Here is a 19,497-nt window from a genome sequence, read left to right on the forward strand (position 1 = left end):
TTATGTACCATATTGTCAAGCTGCTCCCACAACAGCTCAATACGGTTGAGATCCGGTGACTGTGCTGGCCACTCCATTAGAGACAGAATACCAGCTGACTGCTTATTCCCTAAATAGTTATTGCATAGTTTGGAGCTCTGATTTGGGTCATTGTCCTGTTGTAGGAAGAAATTGGCTCCAATTAAGCGCCATCTGCAGGGTATGGCATGGTGTTGCAAAATGGAGTGATAGCCTTCCTTCTTCAAGATCCCTTTTACCCCACCATGCTTGACAGATGCCGTCAAGCACTCCTCCAGCCTCTTTTTATTTTTTCTGCGTCTCACAAATGTTTTTCTTTGTGATCCGAACACCTCAAACTTAGATTTGTCTGTCCATAACACATTTTTCCAATCTTCCTTTGTCCAGTGTCTGTGTTCTTTTGCCCATCTTAATATTTTATTTTTATTGGCCAGTCTGAGATATGGCTTTTTCTTTACAACTATGCCTAGAAGGCCAGCATCCAGAAGCTGCCTCTTCACTGTTGACATTGAGACTGGTGTTTTGCGGGTACTATTTAATTAAGCTGCCAGACGAGGACTTGTGAGGCGTCTGTTTCTCAAACTAGACACTAATGTACTTGTCCTCTTGGATAGGTTGTGCACCGGGGCCTCCCACTCCTCTTTCTATACTGGTTAGAGCCAGTTTGCTCTGTTCTGTGAAGGGAGTAGTAGACAGCGTTGTATGAGATCTTCAGTTTCTTGGCAATTTCTCGCATGGAATAGCCTTCATTTCTCAGAACAAGAATAGCCTGACGAGTTTCAGAAGAAAGTTCTTTGTTTCTGGCCATTTTGAGCCTGTAATCGAACCCACAAATGCTGATGCTCCAGATACTCAACTAGTCTAAAGAAGGCCAGTTTTATTGCTTCTTTAATCAGAAAAACAGTTTGCAGCTGTGCTAACATAATTGCAACAGGGTTTTCTAATGATCAATTCACCTTTTAAAATGATCAACTTGGATTAGCTAACAACATGCCATTGGAACACAGGAGTGATGGTTGCTGATAATGGGCCTCTGTACGCCTATGTTGATATTCCATAAAAAATCCGGCTACAATTGTTTCCAGCTACAATTATCATTTACAATATTAACAATGTCTACATTGTATTTCTGATCAATTTGATGTTATTTTAATGGACAAAAACAATAGTGTTTCTTTCAAAAACAAGGACATTTCTAAGTGACCCCAAACTTTTGAAAAGGTAGTGTACTTTATTAACATTTCTTTGTCATTCAGGCTTATTTTTCATATTCTGAAAAACATATGTTTAGATTTGAGAAAAGTTTTATTGGAGCACTTCCTACATCGATGATTTGAAATCTCAACCACTTCCTGAATGGAATTGTGTTTGTGTGTCAGGTTGGTGCCAGGAAGACATATGGGCCAGCAGGTCATGGTGACACAGCAGAACCGTAGATATACATAGTTTGCCAAAACTCTGCTTAAGAATTAGCATCTTAATGTCCTGCCACTCCATTTGGTTTCTAGGGGAAGGTTTTCAAATCTGTACTCAACCCCCCTCCAACCCTCCCCTTTTGAAAAGTACACCCATGTTTACCATCCAGGCTGCACTGAATGACAACATGGAGGTATCTGATGCGACAATTTTGCAGGTAAGCAGTGGCTACGAGAACTTTTGGGTTAAAATCCAGGTCTCCAATTCAAGCACCAGCTCAGGATAATAAGGATAATCAGGATAATTAATCATGCTAATCCAAGGCACCGGGACATCGGTCACGAGATCCTGTTCACGTATCATGATGGAGAAGACGATTTCAACAACCAGCCTTAGTGTGAATAGTCCCTTCCTTTATTCCTTTCTTGAGATTTATCTAATATAAAGACCGTATGTAACCGTCCGGCTCAAATTGGTCTTATGTAGCAAAATATTTAATTGTGTTTTTTACATCGGATAAAAGACTCAGAGCTACAAAACTACAGTTGAGGAACAGTGGGAAAGTAATTTTGCTTTGAAAGTTGATAAACTTGTAAACAAACTTTTGAGAGAATGTACTTTGAATGTTTTGGTACGACTATTGGAGAGCTCTTCTTTGTCTACACCCATTCAGCATCGTTCACAACCTCTTAAGCTTTAGCCCCACCCATCTCTTTAAGGGTTCATCCGAATGTACTAACAGCAGTCAAGCACACAACCTAAGTTGCTAGCTACTTCCAGACATCTAGGTGAGCGAGAACAGCAACAAAAACATTACTTTCCCTAGCAGAGCGTTGTAATCCAGAGCGTTGGTGACTGCAACTGTGCTGTCAGATTGCCCGTTCGTAAATTCAGAGCACTTCGCATTCAGAGCGCACAGCAGACACTCTGGCTGATGAGTTTACTGACACCGGCCATATTCAACGGGTGTTGAGCATTTGTAAATTCATCAGTTATTCTGCGCTGTCTCGCACACTCAGGCGAGAGTGCTCTGAAACCGGTGTAGATGGCCAGACTGAATTTACGAATGCACTCTAAATGGTTACTTGCATAGTAGAGTCTTTTGTTAAGACATGTAGTTAGCTAGCTAGTTAGGTAAACAATGAACCCTAATGAACCATAATCACATAATGATGTTACTATCCTGCATGAATCTACAAGTGAAACTGGTTGGTAATCTAATGTTAGCTAGCTAACATTAGGCTATAGCTAGCTAAGCAAATGGCTCTGAGATACAAATAATAAGCTCATACACGTAATGCTAGCCAGCCGGCCAGCTAGAGGTTTTCAAATCTGTACTCAAAACCCCTCCCCTCTAGCTAGTTAGTATGGTAAACAATGAACCATAATCACAACTCATGACATTACTACCCTGCATGAATCTGCAGGTAGCTAACCAACCAGGTTGAACATTAGCTAGCTGGCATTAGGCTTTAGCTAGCCAAGCAAATGGCTCTTTCTGTCAATTAGAAATGTGAAATATCAGAAAATGTAGCTAGCTAGACTATTCATGGTTGGACGTGTCTCCTGTCAGATGCCGTGGTTACCCTTAATTTGAAGATGTAATCCGGAGACAGGTGTTTTCTCCATCTCCTTAGCTATCACACTCAAATTCCACTGATTTCAAAACTCAGTCCTCCAGAAAGTGGAGAACAACACTTATGCAGTTGTAATACATGCTAAATTTTTTTAAAAGCCAGGTTAGACAGGATTACCGAGACATACTGTCCAGCTCAACAGCGGGAAGGTTAATGTCTTCTTTGGCTAAACAAACTAGGCTCATAATATATCAATTGTATTCGTATTTACAGATGGCATACACTTTTGTTACTAAGGCACATAAAAGTTCACATGTTCAAGAAGGCATGTCTGCAAAAAAAATGCATTTTGATTAAAAAACAACAACTTTACGTTCAAACGGCTCTCCTGTGAAGTAGTGACCCGCGACATACGCATAGTTTCCTGAAATGGGTCCCATATTGCTCTCACCTCACCCAGCCTTGTGGATTGGGTTTTGTCCCACGTCACTCTTATCATTGTGTTGACAAACTATACTGTGTTCCATCATTTGCTAATTAGTCAGACGAGTGAATGATGGATATGGTTAATGTCATAGAGATCCTATTGGTATTATAATCCTAATTCTATGGTTACTAATGTAATAATGCTGCATGAACACCCCAGTCAGAGGAGACCTTCCCCGTCAACACACATTTACTGTAGCAGTTATTATTAGCTATTATCATCCTACTTAATAGAATCAGTGTTCAGTAAACACAGTTTTTATAACACTCACTCTGTCTGTCTTGCTCATCTGTTTGGCTCAGTCCTGCAGACGTGTATACACAGTGCGATGGCCTTGAGTAGCATTTAATTTGGTTTGTACCGGTGATGGAAAGCTAAGAGCAAAGAATTGCCAGTGTACCTCAGAGACTAGTAAGAAACAACAGCTTCCTCTGTTCTGTGTGTTTAGTCTGTGTGTACAGTGTTTTTGTGTGTGTTTGTGTGCTCGTTAATGTGTGTGTAAAAAGCTGTGGCCTTTCTCATGTCATGCTCTGAATGGATGTAGCCTATCTCAATTTGCACGGAAATCACATTCAATCCCACTGATTTGGACACTTAAGTGAAGAGAGCAACATGGTTGGTGAAAGGACATGCTTTTAAAATGACAGAATGTCCTGTAAGCAGAGGGATATTACATGGGGCCTATGGGGATGGATATAGGGCACTTACTAGCTAATCACATCTGTATTCAGAGCTACAGGTTTAAGCACAGTAGTTACAAGGGAGCAATGGATCTAATGATGGGAATCATTTAAGGCAAGGATCTAATGATGGGAAACATTTAAGGCAAGGTTTAGACTGCAGCTGGTGTGTCTAGATGAAGAAGAAACTGTAAAGGCCAACATGGCATTCTGATGAGCCTGTGAATGTAATGACAATAAAAGGCTGTTTTTAATTATTGTGAACGTCCTTTTTATGCATGTAGAAATGCATGCTAACTCGGACAGCACACGCATGTAAACATGCTTTATTATTTCACTTTTAGATTTGTGTATTGTTGTGAGTTACTTTTTTTTAAACTAGGCAAGTCAGTTAAGAACCAATTCTTATTTACAATGACAGCCTACCCCAGCCAAACCCTCCCCTAACCTGGACGACACCATAATTTGCAAATAAATTCGTTAAAAATCCTACAATGTGATTTTCTGGATTTATTTTCCTAATTTTGTCTGTCATAGTTGAAGTGTACCTATGATGAAAATTACAGGCCTCTCTCATCTTTTTAAGTGGGAGAACTTGCACAATTGGTGGCTGACTAAATACTTTTTTGCCCCACTGTACGTGTTCATGAGAGTCTCACCTTTGCACAGAGGAGCCCAAACTGTCCGGATGCTACAGACAGAAGTTGGCAGATCTGCTGTACCAACTTCAGACAAGTCTCCTGACACTTGTGGAGGTCAAAACCATTGTGTTCGTGAGAGTCATCTTTCCATTGAGGGGTCATAATAGTTGTAGGCCAAATCGTTCAGATGCTGCAGATGATTTTGTGAGAAGAGAAGATTTTCGAGAATATGCTGAGAACATGGTAACCACATTCTGGGTAAGATCTGTTTGACATTAAGGAAATTGTCTCTTGGTAACAGTCCTTATACATTACTGGAACATTCCTATGAAAATGTTAGGTATTGACCTAATGAGACTCTTAAAGGGAAATTTCTTCTAAATGTTTCAACTTCATATTCATCCTCTCCAGCACCACCCGAACATCAACATATGTGAAAATGGGGTGTTTCTATGTTTGGTAGTAAACAAGATAGAGGAAGATATGTGTTTCCAATGGCATCATCATTGTGCATCATGTCATTTAAACCAATTATGAGTAGGCACTGCCTACTAATGGATGGGTTGGCTTACAACGTCACAAAATGGTGTGCGTGCTTCCATGGAGCAGAAGTCAGCCTGTTGTAATTCTGGATGGACAGATTGCTAGCAAGAATGACAAGAAACTGCTATGTGGGGAATTGTAAGTGGCTCATTTCATCTTGTTATTGATACCATGTCTTAACTGATTTCATGTCAAGGCTATTTTTTTTAACTAGGCAAGTCAGTTAAGAACACATTCTAATTTACAATGATGGCCTAGGAACAGTGGGTTAACTGCCTTGTTCAGGGGCAGAATTACAGATTTTCATCTTGTCAGCTCTGGGTTTTGATCTAGCAACCTTTCGGTTACTGGCCCAAAGCTCTAACCACTAAGCTACCTGCCACCCCATAATATGCCCCCCCCCCCCCAAAAAATCTAGCTTACATGTTGTCAACAATCTAAGCCAACCTCATCTGTTTCGCCCCATGGTTGCGCACACACATCATTTTTGTTGCTAAAACAACCAACCCGTCTCGTCAACATCAACTCATTTGTTGATGATGCCACATCTATGTTATTACTAAACATAGAAATGTGCCATTTTCACATACATGTGTGTTGATGTTGGGGTGGTGCTGGAGATGATGAATATGAGTTGAAACATGTTAACATTTCCCTTTTAAGGGAACATTTTTTGTTAGCTAGGCATTTACCAAATGAGTTGGAAATGAGTCAGCGTTAGCCTCTTCAGGGTAATTAACTTACCGTTTAGCAATATACCCACTAATTCATCCTTATCATGCGTTTTGCTCTTTTCAAACCAGGATTTATCACTAGTCACCAGGCAGCTTTGGTACTCCCATAAAGTGATTTATTTTGACTGGTGAGGGTCTGTATGATGCATGATGACCAAAGCTGACATCTGGGCAGTGAGTCTGGCTCTTGTTTCCTAGCTACGCTGTATGGAGGAAGAAATGCAGGCAAACACTGTTTGAGAGAGAGAGAGAATTATTTATTTGTCCTTTTTTGCTCATCTTTATAAAGTGTGCCAATAATTTTGTACCTGGCGGTAGATGACATCACAAAAGGCGACTGACAAAGGTCTCTGGACCTTTAGTTGTCAAAAATGTACACATCAAAGGTTTGAATGAGCATGCAGGAGACCGTTTCACCTCGGACCTTTCACATCTGACTCACTTTAGGCTGGGAAGCTGGATGGATGTGTCCCGTTGGTGATAGATTAGTGGAGAATTGCCTCATTATATGGTAATTTAGCAGACACTTTTATATAACACCACTTACAACTTTACAACTTCAGCATTAATTCATCACAATCCTTTCACTTACTTAGCCTAGTAGACAAGCTACGATGGAGTACACTTCCTTTTGACGGGGCCTTATTACTACTATTATTATTATTACTATTGTATCATGACTCAGATTTATTTGATCTTAGTCAGTTTTGATACATTTTGAGAGAAAAAGTCCTGATTTGACATTTGTAAACAATTTACTGTTCAGACGTCTACCCGTATGTTCCTTTAATCCGTTTGGAAAGGGTCTTTAATGCAATATTTCCATTCATGCTTAGCCTATTAGTTTAGCTTTACAGTAATTGCCTTGGCAAGTTGTTTTAAGATGCAGATGGAGGATCTTAATTTGATCACTCTTTTGTTGCTGAGAATTATCCTGCAAAGCCGGACATACAAACGTGTATTTGAGTTTTAAAAAGGCTTTTAAAGTTTGTAATTTCCACATAGAAATGTCAGACATGATTTGCCCTAATGAAAAATGTATCAACCCCTACAAAAATGTCCATACATTTTTAATGCACATAATAATTCACATTTCCTGTTGCGGCAGGATTATACTATTGTTATAGAAAACTGTCTCAAATTAAGATCCTACATCTGTACGTGTTTTCTTCGATGAATCTCTACCATTAATCAAATCTTTCAGTTGGCAGGGGTTAGATTTTTTAAAATTAATATTGAACTCCGAGTATCTTAAAGCTTCAATATGTAACTTTTTGGCCAACCCAACCAAATTCACATAGATATGTAAGTTATAGATTTGTCATTGAAAGTAAATCTAAGAAGCAGTAGATATGCTATTTCTATGCTTCCCGTTCCACAATTGACTTTTTGCGTCTTTTACTTTCAGTTTTGTACACCAGCTTCAAACAGCTGAAAATACAATTGTTTTGGTTATGGAAAAGATATGTCACAACGGTTTAGATGGTATTGTCATTATCTACATAATGACTGCTGACCACCTGCACACCAACAGTCTCCTTGCAGACTCTCAGCACATATGCCCAAACATACAAACACACAAAAAATAACATTGTTTAAGTGCCTCACTGTATTTATATTCTGTATTTATATTTCTTTTATTATAACTCTTGTTATGCACCCTGCCGAGAGTGAACCTGCAAGTAAGCATTTTATTTTACTGTGTTGTGCCATGTGATTACGGAATGACAAATAAACTTTTGAGTTGACTTGACTTGTAGGCCATTCTCCTTGCTATAGGTTGTGGCCTCATTGCTTTCCAGGTCTGCGGTAACTCTGATTGTGGCAACTGGAATTCGAGGGGTGGGAGTTAGGGAGGGTTGAAATAACAGAGTGCAGGGAGCAACAGATCGACCTTGGTGTGAGAGAGAGAGAAAGAGAGGAAAAGACGGCGAGAGAGAGGAATGCACTGAAATAGGAGATGTAGGCCCATACTCACATAAAACCTGAATGCAGTATGTACATGTATTTAACATCACAATGAAACTGAGAAATACACTATATACACACAAGAATCCAAATACACCATTTCAAATTAGTGGATTTGGCTATTTCAGCCACGCCCATTGCTGACAGGTGTATAAAATCGAGTACACAGCCATGCAATCTCCATAGACAAACATTGGCAGTAGAATGGCCTTACTGGAGAGCTCAGTGACTTTCAATGTTGCACCGTCATAGGATGCCACCTTTCAACAGGTCAGTTTGTCAAATTTCTGCCCTCTAGAGCTGCCCAGGTCAAATGTAAGTGCTGGTATTGTGAAGTGGAAACACCTAAGAGCAACAACGGCTCAGAAGTGGTAGGCCGCACAAGCTTACAGAACGGGACTGCCGAGTGCTGACTAATCTGGAGTGATGAGTCACGCTTCACCATCTGGCAGTCCCGACGGACAAATCTGGGTTTGGCGGATGCCAGGAGAACGCTACCTGCCCGAATACATATCTGACAACTGTAACGTTTGGTAGAGGAAAAATAATGGCCTGGGGCTGTTTTAATGGTTCGGGACTAGGCTCCTTAGTGCCAGTGAAGGGAAATCTTACCGCTCCAGCATACGATGACATTCTAGATAATCCTGTGATTCCAACTTTGTGGCAAAAGTTTGGGGACGGCCCTTTCCTGTTTCAGTATGACAATGCACTCGTGCACAAAGTGAGGTCCATGCAAAAATGGTTTGTCGTTTGGTGTGGAAGAACTTGACTAGCCTGTACGGAGCCCTGAACTCAACCCCATCGAACACCTTTGGGTTGAATTGGAACACCAACTGCGAGCCAGGCCTAATTGCCCAACATCAGTACCCAACCTCACTAATGCTCTTGTGGCTGAATGGAAGAAATTCCCTGCAGCAATGTTCCAACATCTAGCCTTCCCAGAAGAGTGGAGGTAGCGAAGGGGGGACCAACTCCATATTAATGCCCATGATTTTGGAATGAGATGTTCAAACAGGTGTCCACATATTTTTGGTCATGTAGTATATGTTCCATGTTGATAATGGTTGTGATGGTGATGATATTGCCACTTATCAAATGCAAAGCATTTCCACAAACAAAAAATGTACAAGTACATTTTCATTGAAATGGCTAGTATTTGAAGATTTTAGTAGACATGTTTATGAGAGTAGATAACTTTGTGTGGGTTCTGGGTTCTGTGCTGCATTCAGTAGGGGAGAGCAGAAATCAATGGCACCTTCAGACCCTTATTTATGGTTGTGCCAAACCCAGAGCCTCACAACTGGATGACAAACTCACTGGAAGGGAGGATGGGGGTGTGGCGGGGGTGGAAGAGGGAAGAATGGGCAGGTGGGGGTGTGTGTGGAGGGGGTAGAAGAAGGCAGGATGGGCAGGTGGGGGGTGGGGTATGTGTGTGGAGGGGGTAGAGGAAGGCAGGGTGGGCTGGTGGGGGTGTGTGTGGAGGGAGTAGAGGAAGGGAGGATGGGTCGGTGGGGGTGTGTGTGGAGGGAGTAGAGGAAGGGAGGATGGGCTGGTGGGGGTGTGTGTGGAGGGAGTAGAGGAACGGAGGATGGGTCGGTGGGGGTGTGTGTGGAGGGAGTAGAGGAAGGGAGGATGGGCTGGTGGGGGTGTGTGTGGAGGGAGTAGAGGAACGGAGGATGGGTCGGTGGGGGTGTGTGTATGGAGGGAGTAGAGGAAGAGAGGATGGGCCGGTGGGGGTGTGTGTGGAGGGAGTAGAGGAAGGGAGGATGGGTCGGTGGGGGTGTGTGTGGAGGGAGTAGAGGAAGGGAGGATGGGCCAGTGGGGGTGTAGAGGGGGTAGAGGAAGAGAAGTGGCTGATGAGGGATGAGAGAAGTGGCAATGGAAAAACAGAGTAGGAAACTGTATATTTAGGTTACACTCAGGTGCCCTGCTACCAAGATTTGATGACTCAAAATGTCACTGTTTTCTACAGTAGTAATGCTCTGTCTGATTGAAATGCACAGCTAGCAGGGGTTTGGAATGTATATGTATGACTGCCATTGATTAACTATTGTATGTACTTTGCTTCTCCCTGTCTCAACCCAGAGGAAAGCACAAACTCAATTACACTCAGTTCCACCCCATATCAAAGTTTGTTCCAAGTCCACACCCCAGAGGCCTGCATATTTCTCCTAATGAAAGATATGATCCACACCACAGATGGAGTCACATACTGTGTCTTGTCTTATGCAGTAGCCCATGTTATTTTGTTAGTTTGCTTCTCTGTGATCATTGAAGTCTCTCTCTCTCTCTCTCTCTCTCTCTCTCAGAATTAAAGATTGTGCTGAAATCAAACTACTGGGCAAATAAAGGTATTTTTCAATATAAAAATCTCTCTCTCAGATCCCTCCGTCCAGGCTCCTCATTTGACTGGGTGTAAGTCCAGGGAACAGGAGACGTTTAGGTGTTGGTGGAGTCCCGGAAGCTTCCAGAATCTCACGGAACCCGGAGCACTGCAAATCCAGTACTGGAAGAAGTGAGCAGAGAGAGATAGCTGTTTATTGTTTAAGTTTTATTCTCTCTTTGTCAATGACCGATGCGGACTTGAGAGTAGGGGTGTGCCGATCTCATTATACATTATTTAAAAAACAGGAAGTGGGATTTACTTACTTGGACGTGTTTTTTTTTCTGATCACGGATAATAATAAATGGTACTTGCGTCATAATCGTATTCTGAAAATTCTCCATATCCGTTCCGATACTCGTTTTGTCTGGGTACTCGGCACACCCCTACTTGAGAGTATGCCTACATATACCTCTAAAATGTATAGTTGCGTAATAGACCTCTAAAATTCCTCTCTCTCCCTTAGGAATGACTTGACGAAGGAATGGAAGGAGTGCCCTGACTACTCCTCCTCTGTGAAGAACGAGTGTTTCTTTAATAAGAACAACACGGTTATCTGGATCAAATACTGTGTGCGGCTCCACTCTGAAAGCCAGAACAAAACCTACGATACCTTGTGCTTCGAATTGCAGGACATTGGTGAGGGCACAACAGAGATATGCTAATATGGACTGTTGTACTTAACAACACTTAGTTGATAGCCCCTAGACACTTCTTTATGCCCAGATGCAGAACTGAGGAATCTGAATGTCCTGACTGGCTTACCTACTGGGTGGGGTTCTCAATGAAATCCCTGTTCATTTTCTGGAAGCCACTGATGTCTTTTACAAATCCAGAACTTGACTGTTTGAAATACACAATTGTCATCAAGTCTCAGTCTTGACATCATCAGTGGCAGTTGACTTTAACACTTTGCTGCGTCCATCTACCTGATTGGTTGAGGGGCCATCCAAACATGTCGGGGGACGAGGGGTTGATTACTGTTTTGTTAAATCATGTTGACAGAAGTAATTGGGTTGAAATGAAAACCTGTAAGCACACTGGGTTCCCAGGAGGACCAGGAGCAGTAAGGCCGAGAGGGCCAACACGTTATCAGAAATACTAGGACAACAGCATTGTCCTGTTGCATGTTGGTCAATGTCAGACCATGCTCCGGGTTAGAGGTGGACAATCCTCAGTCAGAATAGAACTGATGATAATGATTGATCGTAGCAGCAGCTGTTGTTATTATTCTGAGGTTTCACACCGACTGGACTAGTGGATACAGGTACACTGACGGGGACAGGTGTCAGACATGCTCTTCTAATGTAAGGTGGACAGTGTGATAGACATTTTCTATAGCAGGGTTCCCCAACTGGCGGCCCGCGGATGATTCTATTTGGCCCCCCCCATGTAAAAGTAAATAAATGAACTCTTAAATAAATAAATCATTGAGTTAAAACATTTTATTGTTGGACATAAAAGACATCAGGAAAAAAAATCACCAGGAAATCACCTCAAAGTGATGTAGGAAATCTGTTCCCAAGTCTTCCCATAGAGACACGTGAACGTATCCCAATGTAATCAAGGTTTGAAATTATTATATTTAGTCAAATACTGTATCTGTTTGGGCTTATTGCGGTCCATTTGCAGTGTACAAGTTATTTATAATTATGTTCTGGCCACTCGACCCTCCGCTCAAGAAACAATCTGCCGGGCGGCTGAATGTAGTTGGGGACCCCTGGTTTATAGACTAGCAGCGGAACGTGAGATTTTGGTCCTGGGAGCCCCAAGGGGTACAGGCTTTGTCCCAGTCCAGCTCAAAACACATGATTAAACCAATTGAGGTTTATGTTGAAGACAATTCTAAATTGGTTGACTTGTCTCATCAGTGCATAATGCATATGGAGAAGGAAACCACTTTACACTATTGGTCATTTTTTGGCCAGTCATTCATATACTGACCTATGCCCTTTCGTCCCTGCCAGTGCACCCTGACCCGCCAGTGGCTCTGAATTGGACGCTGCTGAACATCAGCCGGTCGGGCCTGAACTATGACATTATGGCGAGCTGGGAACCCCCACCCTCGGCCGACGTATCCGTGGGGTGGTTGACACTGGTGTATGAAGTCCAGTACAGGAGGAGGAACAGCTCACACTGGAAAGTGGTGAGTCACAGGGACACACACACACACACCCTGGCGGCCAAATACCCAACTGCCTCTGTAGCTTTGATGCGGCCGTAGCGGAAGCCAGAGCTAGGCCTTCTGGGAAAACAGGGTCTTGATGAGGGGCAGGGTTCAGAGGAGTTAGAGGGCAAGGCCAGGGAAGGTCACTGACAGATCAACCTCTCATAGACACAAACAAGTAGAGAGATTCTGTTGTTGACTGCCTCAATCGGCGACAGTACCAAGTTTGTTTGTGGCACAGAAGACTGTATATAGAAACAAATTTACTCTGAGACATAATCAGTGTCAGCAGTGACATAAGCACTTTTTATTTGGACATTTCATAGCTTTACATCATATTCCTCTCTTACAAATGTTTTTCCCATGTCTCCCTCTTCCCCCGTCTCTCTCTCAGTTGGAGCATGAGTTTGGCACCCAGCAGTCAATCTACGGCCTTCAGACAGGAGAGGCGTACGAGGTGCGTGTGCACTGTGCAATGAGGGCCTTCAATAACTTTGGGGAGTTCAGTGATGTCATCTTTGTCCACGTGCCAGAGATTCCCAATAAAGGTGAGAGATTGGGGTCAGGTGTGGTCGGGCAGGGTAGTTTGGGGCCAGGCAGGGCGTGGTAGAGCGGGGTCTGGTAGGAGTCAGACAGTGTGGCTCATGTTGAGGCAGAGGGAAGAGGAGGAGCGGTGTTGTTTACACTATTAAATGTAGTTTTACAGAGACAGTGCGCATTAATCAACATTACTGTAAAAGTGCCCATTTTAGCCAGATTTTTCAAATGCTGTCCCTGGGAACAAACATTGCAGCCATCTTGTGCAAGGATAAGATAGTATCACTGCATAATGACAATGGTTAAATAAGTGTTCTTCATTATAAGATATGTTGGTGGTGGTGATGATGATGATGATGATGATGATGATGATGATGATGATAATGGTGGTCCGTGGTGATGATGATGATGGTCCATGATGATGATGGCCGTGATGAAGACGATGATGATGATGATTAAGTTGATGATGATGATCCTGTTCTAGAGTCAACGTTCCCTGTGACTCTGGTCCTGATCTTCGGGGCTGTGGGCGTGGCCATTCTCCTCATGCTCATCATCTTCTCTCAGCAGCAGAGGTGAGGACACACACACAGGCATGCGCACACACACACGCACACACACACACAGGCATGCGCACACACACACACACACACACACACACACACAGGCATGCGCGCACACACACACACAGTCATCTTCATCTCATCTCTTCCTCTTCCTCTCAGATTGATGGTGATTCTGCTGCCTCCTGTCCCTGCACCCAAAATCAAAGGGATAGATCCAGCACTGCTTAAGGTAAGACAACAAACACTGCGTGTGTGCGTGCATTTGTCTTTTGAGTAGGTGTGATCAACTATTTAGGATGTAAAAACAAGTGTGAATTGTTATGGCTCAGAGTGCATTACAGATGATTATACTCAACAAAAATATAAATGCATGCAACAATTTCAAAGATTTTATCTAGTCAGAGTTCATATAAGGAAATCAGTCAATCAATTTGAATACATTTATTAGGCCCTAATCTATGGATTTCACATGACTGGGAATACAGATATGCATCTGTTGGTCACAGATACCTATAAAAAGGTAGGGGTGTGGATTAGAAAACCAGTCAGTATCTGGTGTGACCACCATTTGCCTCATGCAGTGCGACACATCTCCTTCACATAGAGTTGATCAGGCTGTTGATTGTGGCCATGGAATGTTGTCCCACTCTTGTCACTCCTCTTCAATGGCTGTGTGAAGTTCCTGATATTGGCGGGAACTGGAACATGCTGTCGTACATGTCGATCCAGAGCATCCCAAACATGCTCAATGAATGACATGTCTGGTGAGTATGCAGGCCATGGAAGAACTGGGACATTTTCAGCTTCCAAGAATTGTGTACAGATCCTTGCGACATGGGGCCGTGGCTTATCATGCTGAAACATGAGGTGATGCCGGCGGAGGAATGGCACGACAATGGGCCTCAGGATCTTGTCACGGTATCTCTCTGGATTCAAATTGCCATCAATTAAGTGTAATTGTGTTTGTTTCCGTAGTTTATGCCTGCCCATACCATAACCCCACCACTATCCCGCAGGTTAAAGCCAGATGTGGGGGTCCTGGTCTGGCGTGATTACACGTGGACTGTTTGGTGGAGGAGGCTGTTTTTAATGATTCAGGCTAGGTCCTTTAGTTCCAGTGAAGGGAAACATTTACTCTACAGCATACAATGACATTCTAGACGATGCTGTGCTTCCAACTTTGTGGCAACAGATTGGGGAAGGCCATATCCTGTTTCAGCATGATAATGCCCCCGTGCAAAGCAAGATCCATACAGAAATGGTTTGTCGTTTGGTGTGGAAGAACTTGACTGGCTTGCACAGAGCCCTGACCACAACCCCATCAAACACCTTTGGGATGAATTGGAATGCCGACTATGAGCCAAGCCTAATTGCCCAACATCAGTGCCCGACCTCACTAATGCTCTTGTGGCTAAAAGCAAGCAAGTCCCCGCAGCAATGTTCCAACATCTAGTGGAAAGCCTTCCCAGAAGAGTGGAGGCTATAACAGGAAAGGGGGGACCAACTCCATATTATTGCCCATGATTTAGGAATGAGATGTTCGAAGAGCAGGTGTCCACATAATTTTGGTCATGTAGCGTATCATAAGCCATATGTGCAAGTCCATATGATGAAAACACATAATCCACATTGATGTTAATTCAAAACATGGTTTGAATAGGAAGTTGAACAATGACATACAATAAGATATTACTTGTTGTGTTTTTATTATTACTTTTCTATTAGTTCTCTATTTTCTCTGTCTCTCAATTGTTGGGAAGTGTCACGCCCTGGTCGTAATAATTTGTGTTTGTCTTCATTTATTTGGTCAGGCCAGGGTGTGACATGGGTTTATTGTGGTGTGTTTTATCTTGGGGTTTTGTGGGGTGTTGGGTGTGTAGCTTAGTGGGGTTATCTAGCAAAGTCTATGGCTGTCTGGAGTGGTTCTCAATCAGAGGCAGGTGTTTATCATTGTCTCTGATTGGGAACCATATTTAGGCAGCCATATTCTTTGAGTGTTTCGTGGGTGATTGTTGCTGTCTATGTGTTTGTGTTCACCAGATAGGCTGTATAGGTTTTCACGGTCCGTTTGTTGTTTTTGTATTGTTCGTTTTTTCTTCGTCATTAAACATGTATCAAAGATACCACGCTGCATTTTGGTCCGACTCCCCTTCGCCAGACGAAAGCCGTTACAGGAAGGGCCCGTAAATAAGCATTTCACTGTTAGTCTACACCTGATCTTTACGAAGCATGTGACCAAGATGATTTGATTTGATATGCTCTAGAGATACGAGCTAAAAGGGGAGGAGGATGTGTGGTTGTGACCAGGTGTGACCAGGTGTCATTGTGTTGGTGTGCTGATGAAATGGGATGTGGGCTGCTGTTGATGAGGAACATGTACTTTTCAAACAACCCCACCACTTGTACAGTAGCTCAAGTAAACCACTCAGTGTCCCTATGAACAGGAAACCACTCTGTGTCCCTATGAAGAGGAAACCACTCTGTGTCCCTATGAAGAGGAAACCACTCTGTGTCCCTATGAAGAGGAAACCACTCTGTGTCCCTATGAAGAGGAAACCACTCTGTGTCCCTATGAAGAGGAAACCACTCTGTGTCCCTATGAAGAGGAAACCACTCTGTGTCCCTATGAAGAGGAAACCACTCTGTGTCCCTATGAAGAGGAAACCACTCTGTGTCCCTATGAAGAGGAAACCACTCTGTGTCCCTATGAAGAGGAAACCACTCTGTGTCCCTATGAAGAGGAAACCACTCTGTGTCCCTATGAAGAGGAAACCACTCTGTGTCCCTATGAAGAGGAAACCACTCCCTATGAAGAGGAAACCACTCTGTGTCCCTATGAAGAGGAAACCACTCTGTGTCCCTATGAAGAGGAAACCACTCTGTGTCCCTATGAAGAGGAAACCACTCTGTGTCCCTATGAAGAGGAAACCACTCTGTGTCCCTATGAAGAGGAAACCACTCTGTGTCCCTATGAAGAGGAAACCACTGTGTCCCTATGAAGAGGAAATAAAACACAGTAATATGATAGGACTGGAAATTACCAGGGCACGCACATAGAAATAGAATCTAAATTATTGATATTATTATAATAATAGGCTTTGTGGGTACACATGAGGGCTTGGCAATGAAATACAAAGACCATCAATTTTGTCCTTGGAAATGCCAGAAGTTTTTTTATAGCCAATTTATAAACTCCCTGCTCCACTATACTTTTCAGTGGTCAGAGTTCAAGATGCTCTTATACTATTTTAAGGACTGGTTCTTAGGACAACAGCATATACGGTACAACACATTGTATACTTTAAAATTTAGAGACAATTGATAATATGGAGGGCAGGGTTGCACATTTTGGGGAATATTCAGGTGAAAACTTTCTGTAGGAATTAACGGAAATATATGCAAATTAATATTAATACCATTTAAATGTAGATGGTATTTGCATTGGATATATTTACCATATCATATGGAGACAGAAACATAAACATTTTACCTTATCATAAGTAGACATAATTGTAAATGATTAAATCCTTCCAATAGAAAAATACATATATTTCATTACAAATTGAACTTTAATTAAATGAGTTGACTCTAAACATGGGTTGATTTCACTGAACAACAAAAGAAATCGAATATTGAATGATCCCCAATGATCCATCGCATCTCCCAAAAACGGTTTCAACATACATCTTTAAAATGATAGTCTAGAAACAAAAGCTTTGGTTGTCTTCCTCTCAGGCTTCCATGTCTTCTCCCTGGACCTCCTCAATGTCCACCTCTTGAACATCAGACTCTAAGGCCTCATCTTCACTGTCACTTTCCAACCTTGTTGAGGATGGCTCGTTGTCAGGCTCAAAAAGGCAAAAATGTGCCTGGACGGCCACCAAATTTTCAACCCTTGTATTGGTCAGCCTGTTGCGTGCTTTGGTATGTGGACCAGTTGCACTCCGAGGCGGCTGATGTTGGTGGGATTTGGAGGATGATAGAGACAACAGGGGAAAGAGCCTCAGATCCACAAAGTCCCTACCGGGTGGCTGATGAGGTATGTTGGCACGACTTCCATATTGCATCTCCATCCCAAAGCCCTTGCTTGGAAGTGTGCTTTGCCAGACTGCCAAGAACCTTGCCCTCATCCAGGACAAGGTGGTGAGACATGGTAGTGATGGCACCATTGGAATTGTTGATCTCTGCACCAGACAGGATGCTCTTAACAGCATACTTGGGGTCCAACATGTGTGCTGCGGCGTGTATGGGCTTCAGGCAGAAGTCTTCACGCTTTTTGATGTATTTCAGAACTGCAGTTTCCTCTGCTTGGAGCAACAGTGAAGTGGGCAGGGTAGTACATATTTATTATCTTACATCTGCAAGCAGAGTCTGAACATCAGACCAGACAGGATGGCATTGTCTCCCTCAATCCGTGCAATGACAACTGCTACCGGTTTCAGGAGTTTCAGGCTGCTTACCACTCTTTCCCAAAATATATCATCCAGGGGGATCCTCTTGATGGGGCTGTCCATATCGGCAGACTGTGATATGGCCATTTCTTGGAGAGACTCCTTCCCCGCCAGGAGACTGTCAAATATGACAACACCACCCCAATGGGTGTTGCTGAGCAGCTTCAATGTGGTGCTCTTCTCACTTGGTGCTCACCAGCACCAAGTGAATCTGCTACCTCACCAGCAACCTGGTGAGGTAGGTTGCTGCTATAACTTGATGACCCTTCACATACCTAACCATTTCCTTGGCTCTCTTGTAGAGTGTATCCATTCTTTTCAGTGCCATGATGTCCTTGAGGAGCAGATTCAATGCATGAGCAGCACAGCCAATGGGTGTGATGTGAGGGTAGAACAAGCAGCCTTGTTTGGTCTACTCATGTTTGCAGCATTGTCTGTCACCAGTGCAAAAACCTCCTGTGGTACAAGGTCATTAATGACTGCCTTCAGCTCATTTGCAATGTAGAGACCGTTATGTCTGTGGTGCCTTGTGTCTGTGCTCTCGTAGAATACTGGTTGAGGGGTGGAGATGATGTAGTTAATTATTCCTTGCCCACAAACATTCAACCACCCATCAGAGATTATTGCAATACAGTCTGCTTTCTCCATGATTTGCTTGACCTTCACTTAAACTCTGTTGAAATCTGCATCCAGCAAATGAGTAAATAAAGCATGTTGGTTGGAGGGGTGCGTGCTGGGCGAAGAACATTCAGAAATCTCTCCCAATACACATTGACTGTGAGCATCAGAGGTGAACCAGTTGCATACACAGCTCGAGCGATACATTCATCACTATTTATCTGACGATGTTCCTCCATTGAGTCAAAAAAAACTATTGATTCCAGGAGGACTATGAGCTGTTGCTATCGATAAGGTGTCTGATTAATAATTTTCACCTTGAATAGAAGTAGAGGGACTTTTGTCAGAGGTTGCTTATTGTGAGCGCTGAGGGAACTTTATGCACTTGGCCAGATGATTCTGCATCTGTGTTGCATTCTTCACATGATTTGGCACAATATTTGCAAATATACACAGCTTTTTCTTCTGCATTTTCTGCAGTTTCTACACATCAGATAGTGCCTGTGGCATTTTCCTATAAACATATTTTTTAAAACCCAATACAATTCCATGTACAGATAAATAGTTAAGCAGTTAGATTAAACAACTGCTTTGTAAGATAAGATACGTATTTTAAAATGAAACATGTATGGAAACAGGTGAATTACACTCCTCGGTTAGCAGGCTCAAGCAAGCTAAAATTAAAATAGTAAATACTATTTACTAGTTAAC

General features: G+C 42.7%; 1 protein-coding gene across 1 annotated transcript in view; it reads left to right on the forward strand.

Annotated features, from left to right (window-relative positions):
* The window catches only part of LOC135513820 (growth hormone receptor-like), a 79,419-nt gene that overhangs the window by 42,879 nt on the left and 17,043 nt on the right, over window positions 1-19,497 (forward strand). Inside the window, 6 exon segments of the mRNA XM_064936768.1 lie at window positions 10,447-10,579; window positions 10,914-11,086; window positions 12,415-12,593; window positions 13,009-13,162; window positions 13,636-13,726; window positions 13,877-13,946. Coding sequence (XP_064792840.1) covers window positions 10,447-10,579; window positions 10,914-11,086; window positions 12,415-12,593; window positions 13,009-13,162; window positions 13,636-13,726; window positions 13,877-13,946 — 800 coding nt within the window.

The sequence above is a fragment of the Oncorhynchus masou genome, chromosome 25 (genome assembly GCF_036934945.1).
Source record: "Oncorhynchus masou masou isolate Uvic2021 chromosome 25, UVic_Omas_1.1, whole genome shotgun sequence".
Classification (NCBI taxonomy): Eukaryota; Metazoa; Chordata; class Actinopteri; order Salmoniformes; family Salmonidae; genus Oncorhynchus; species Oncorhynchus masou.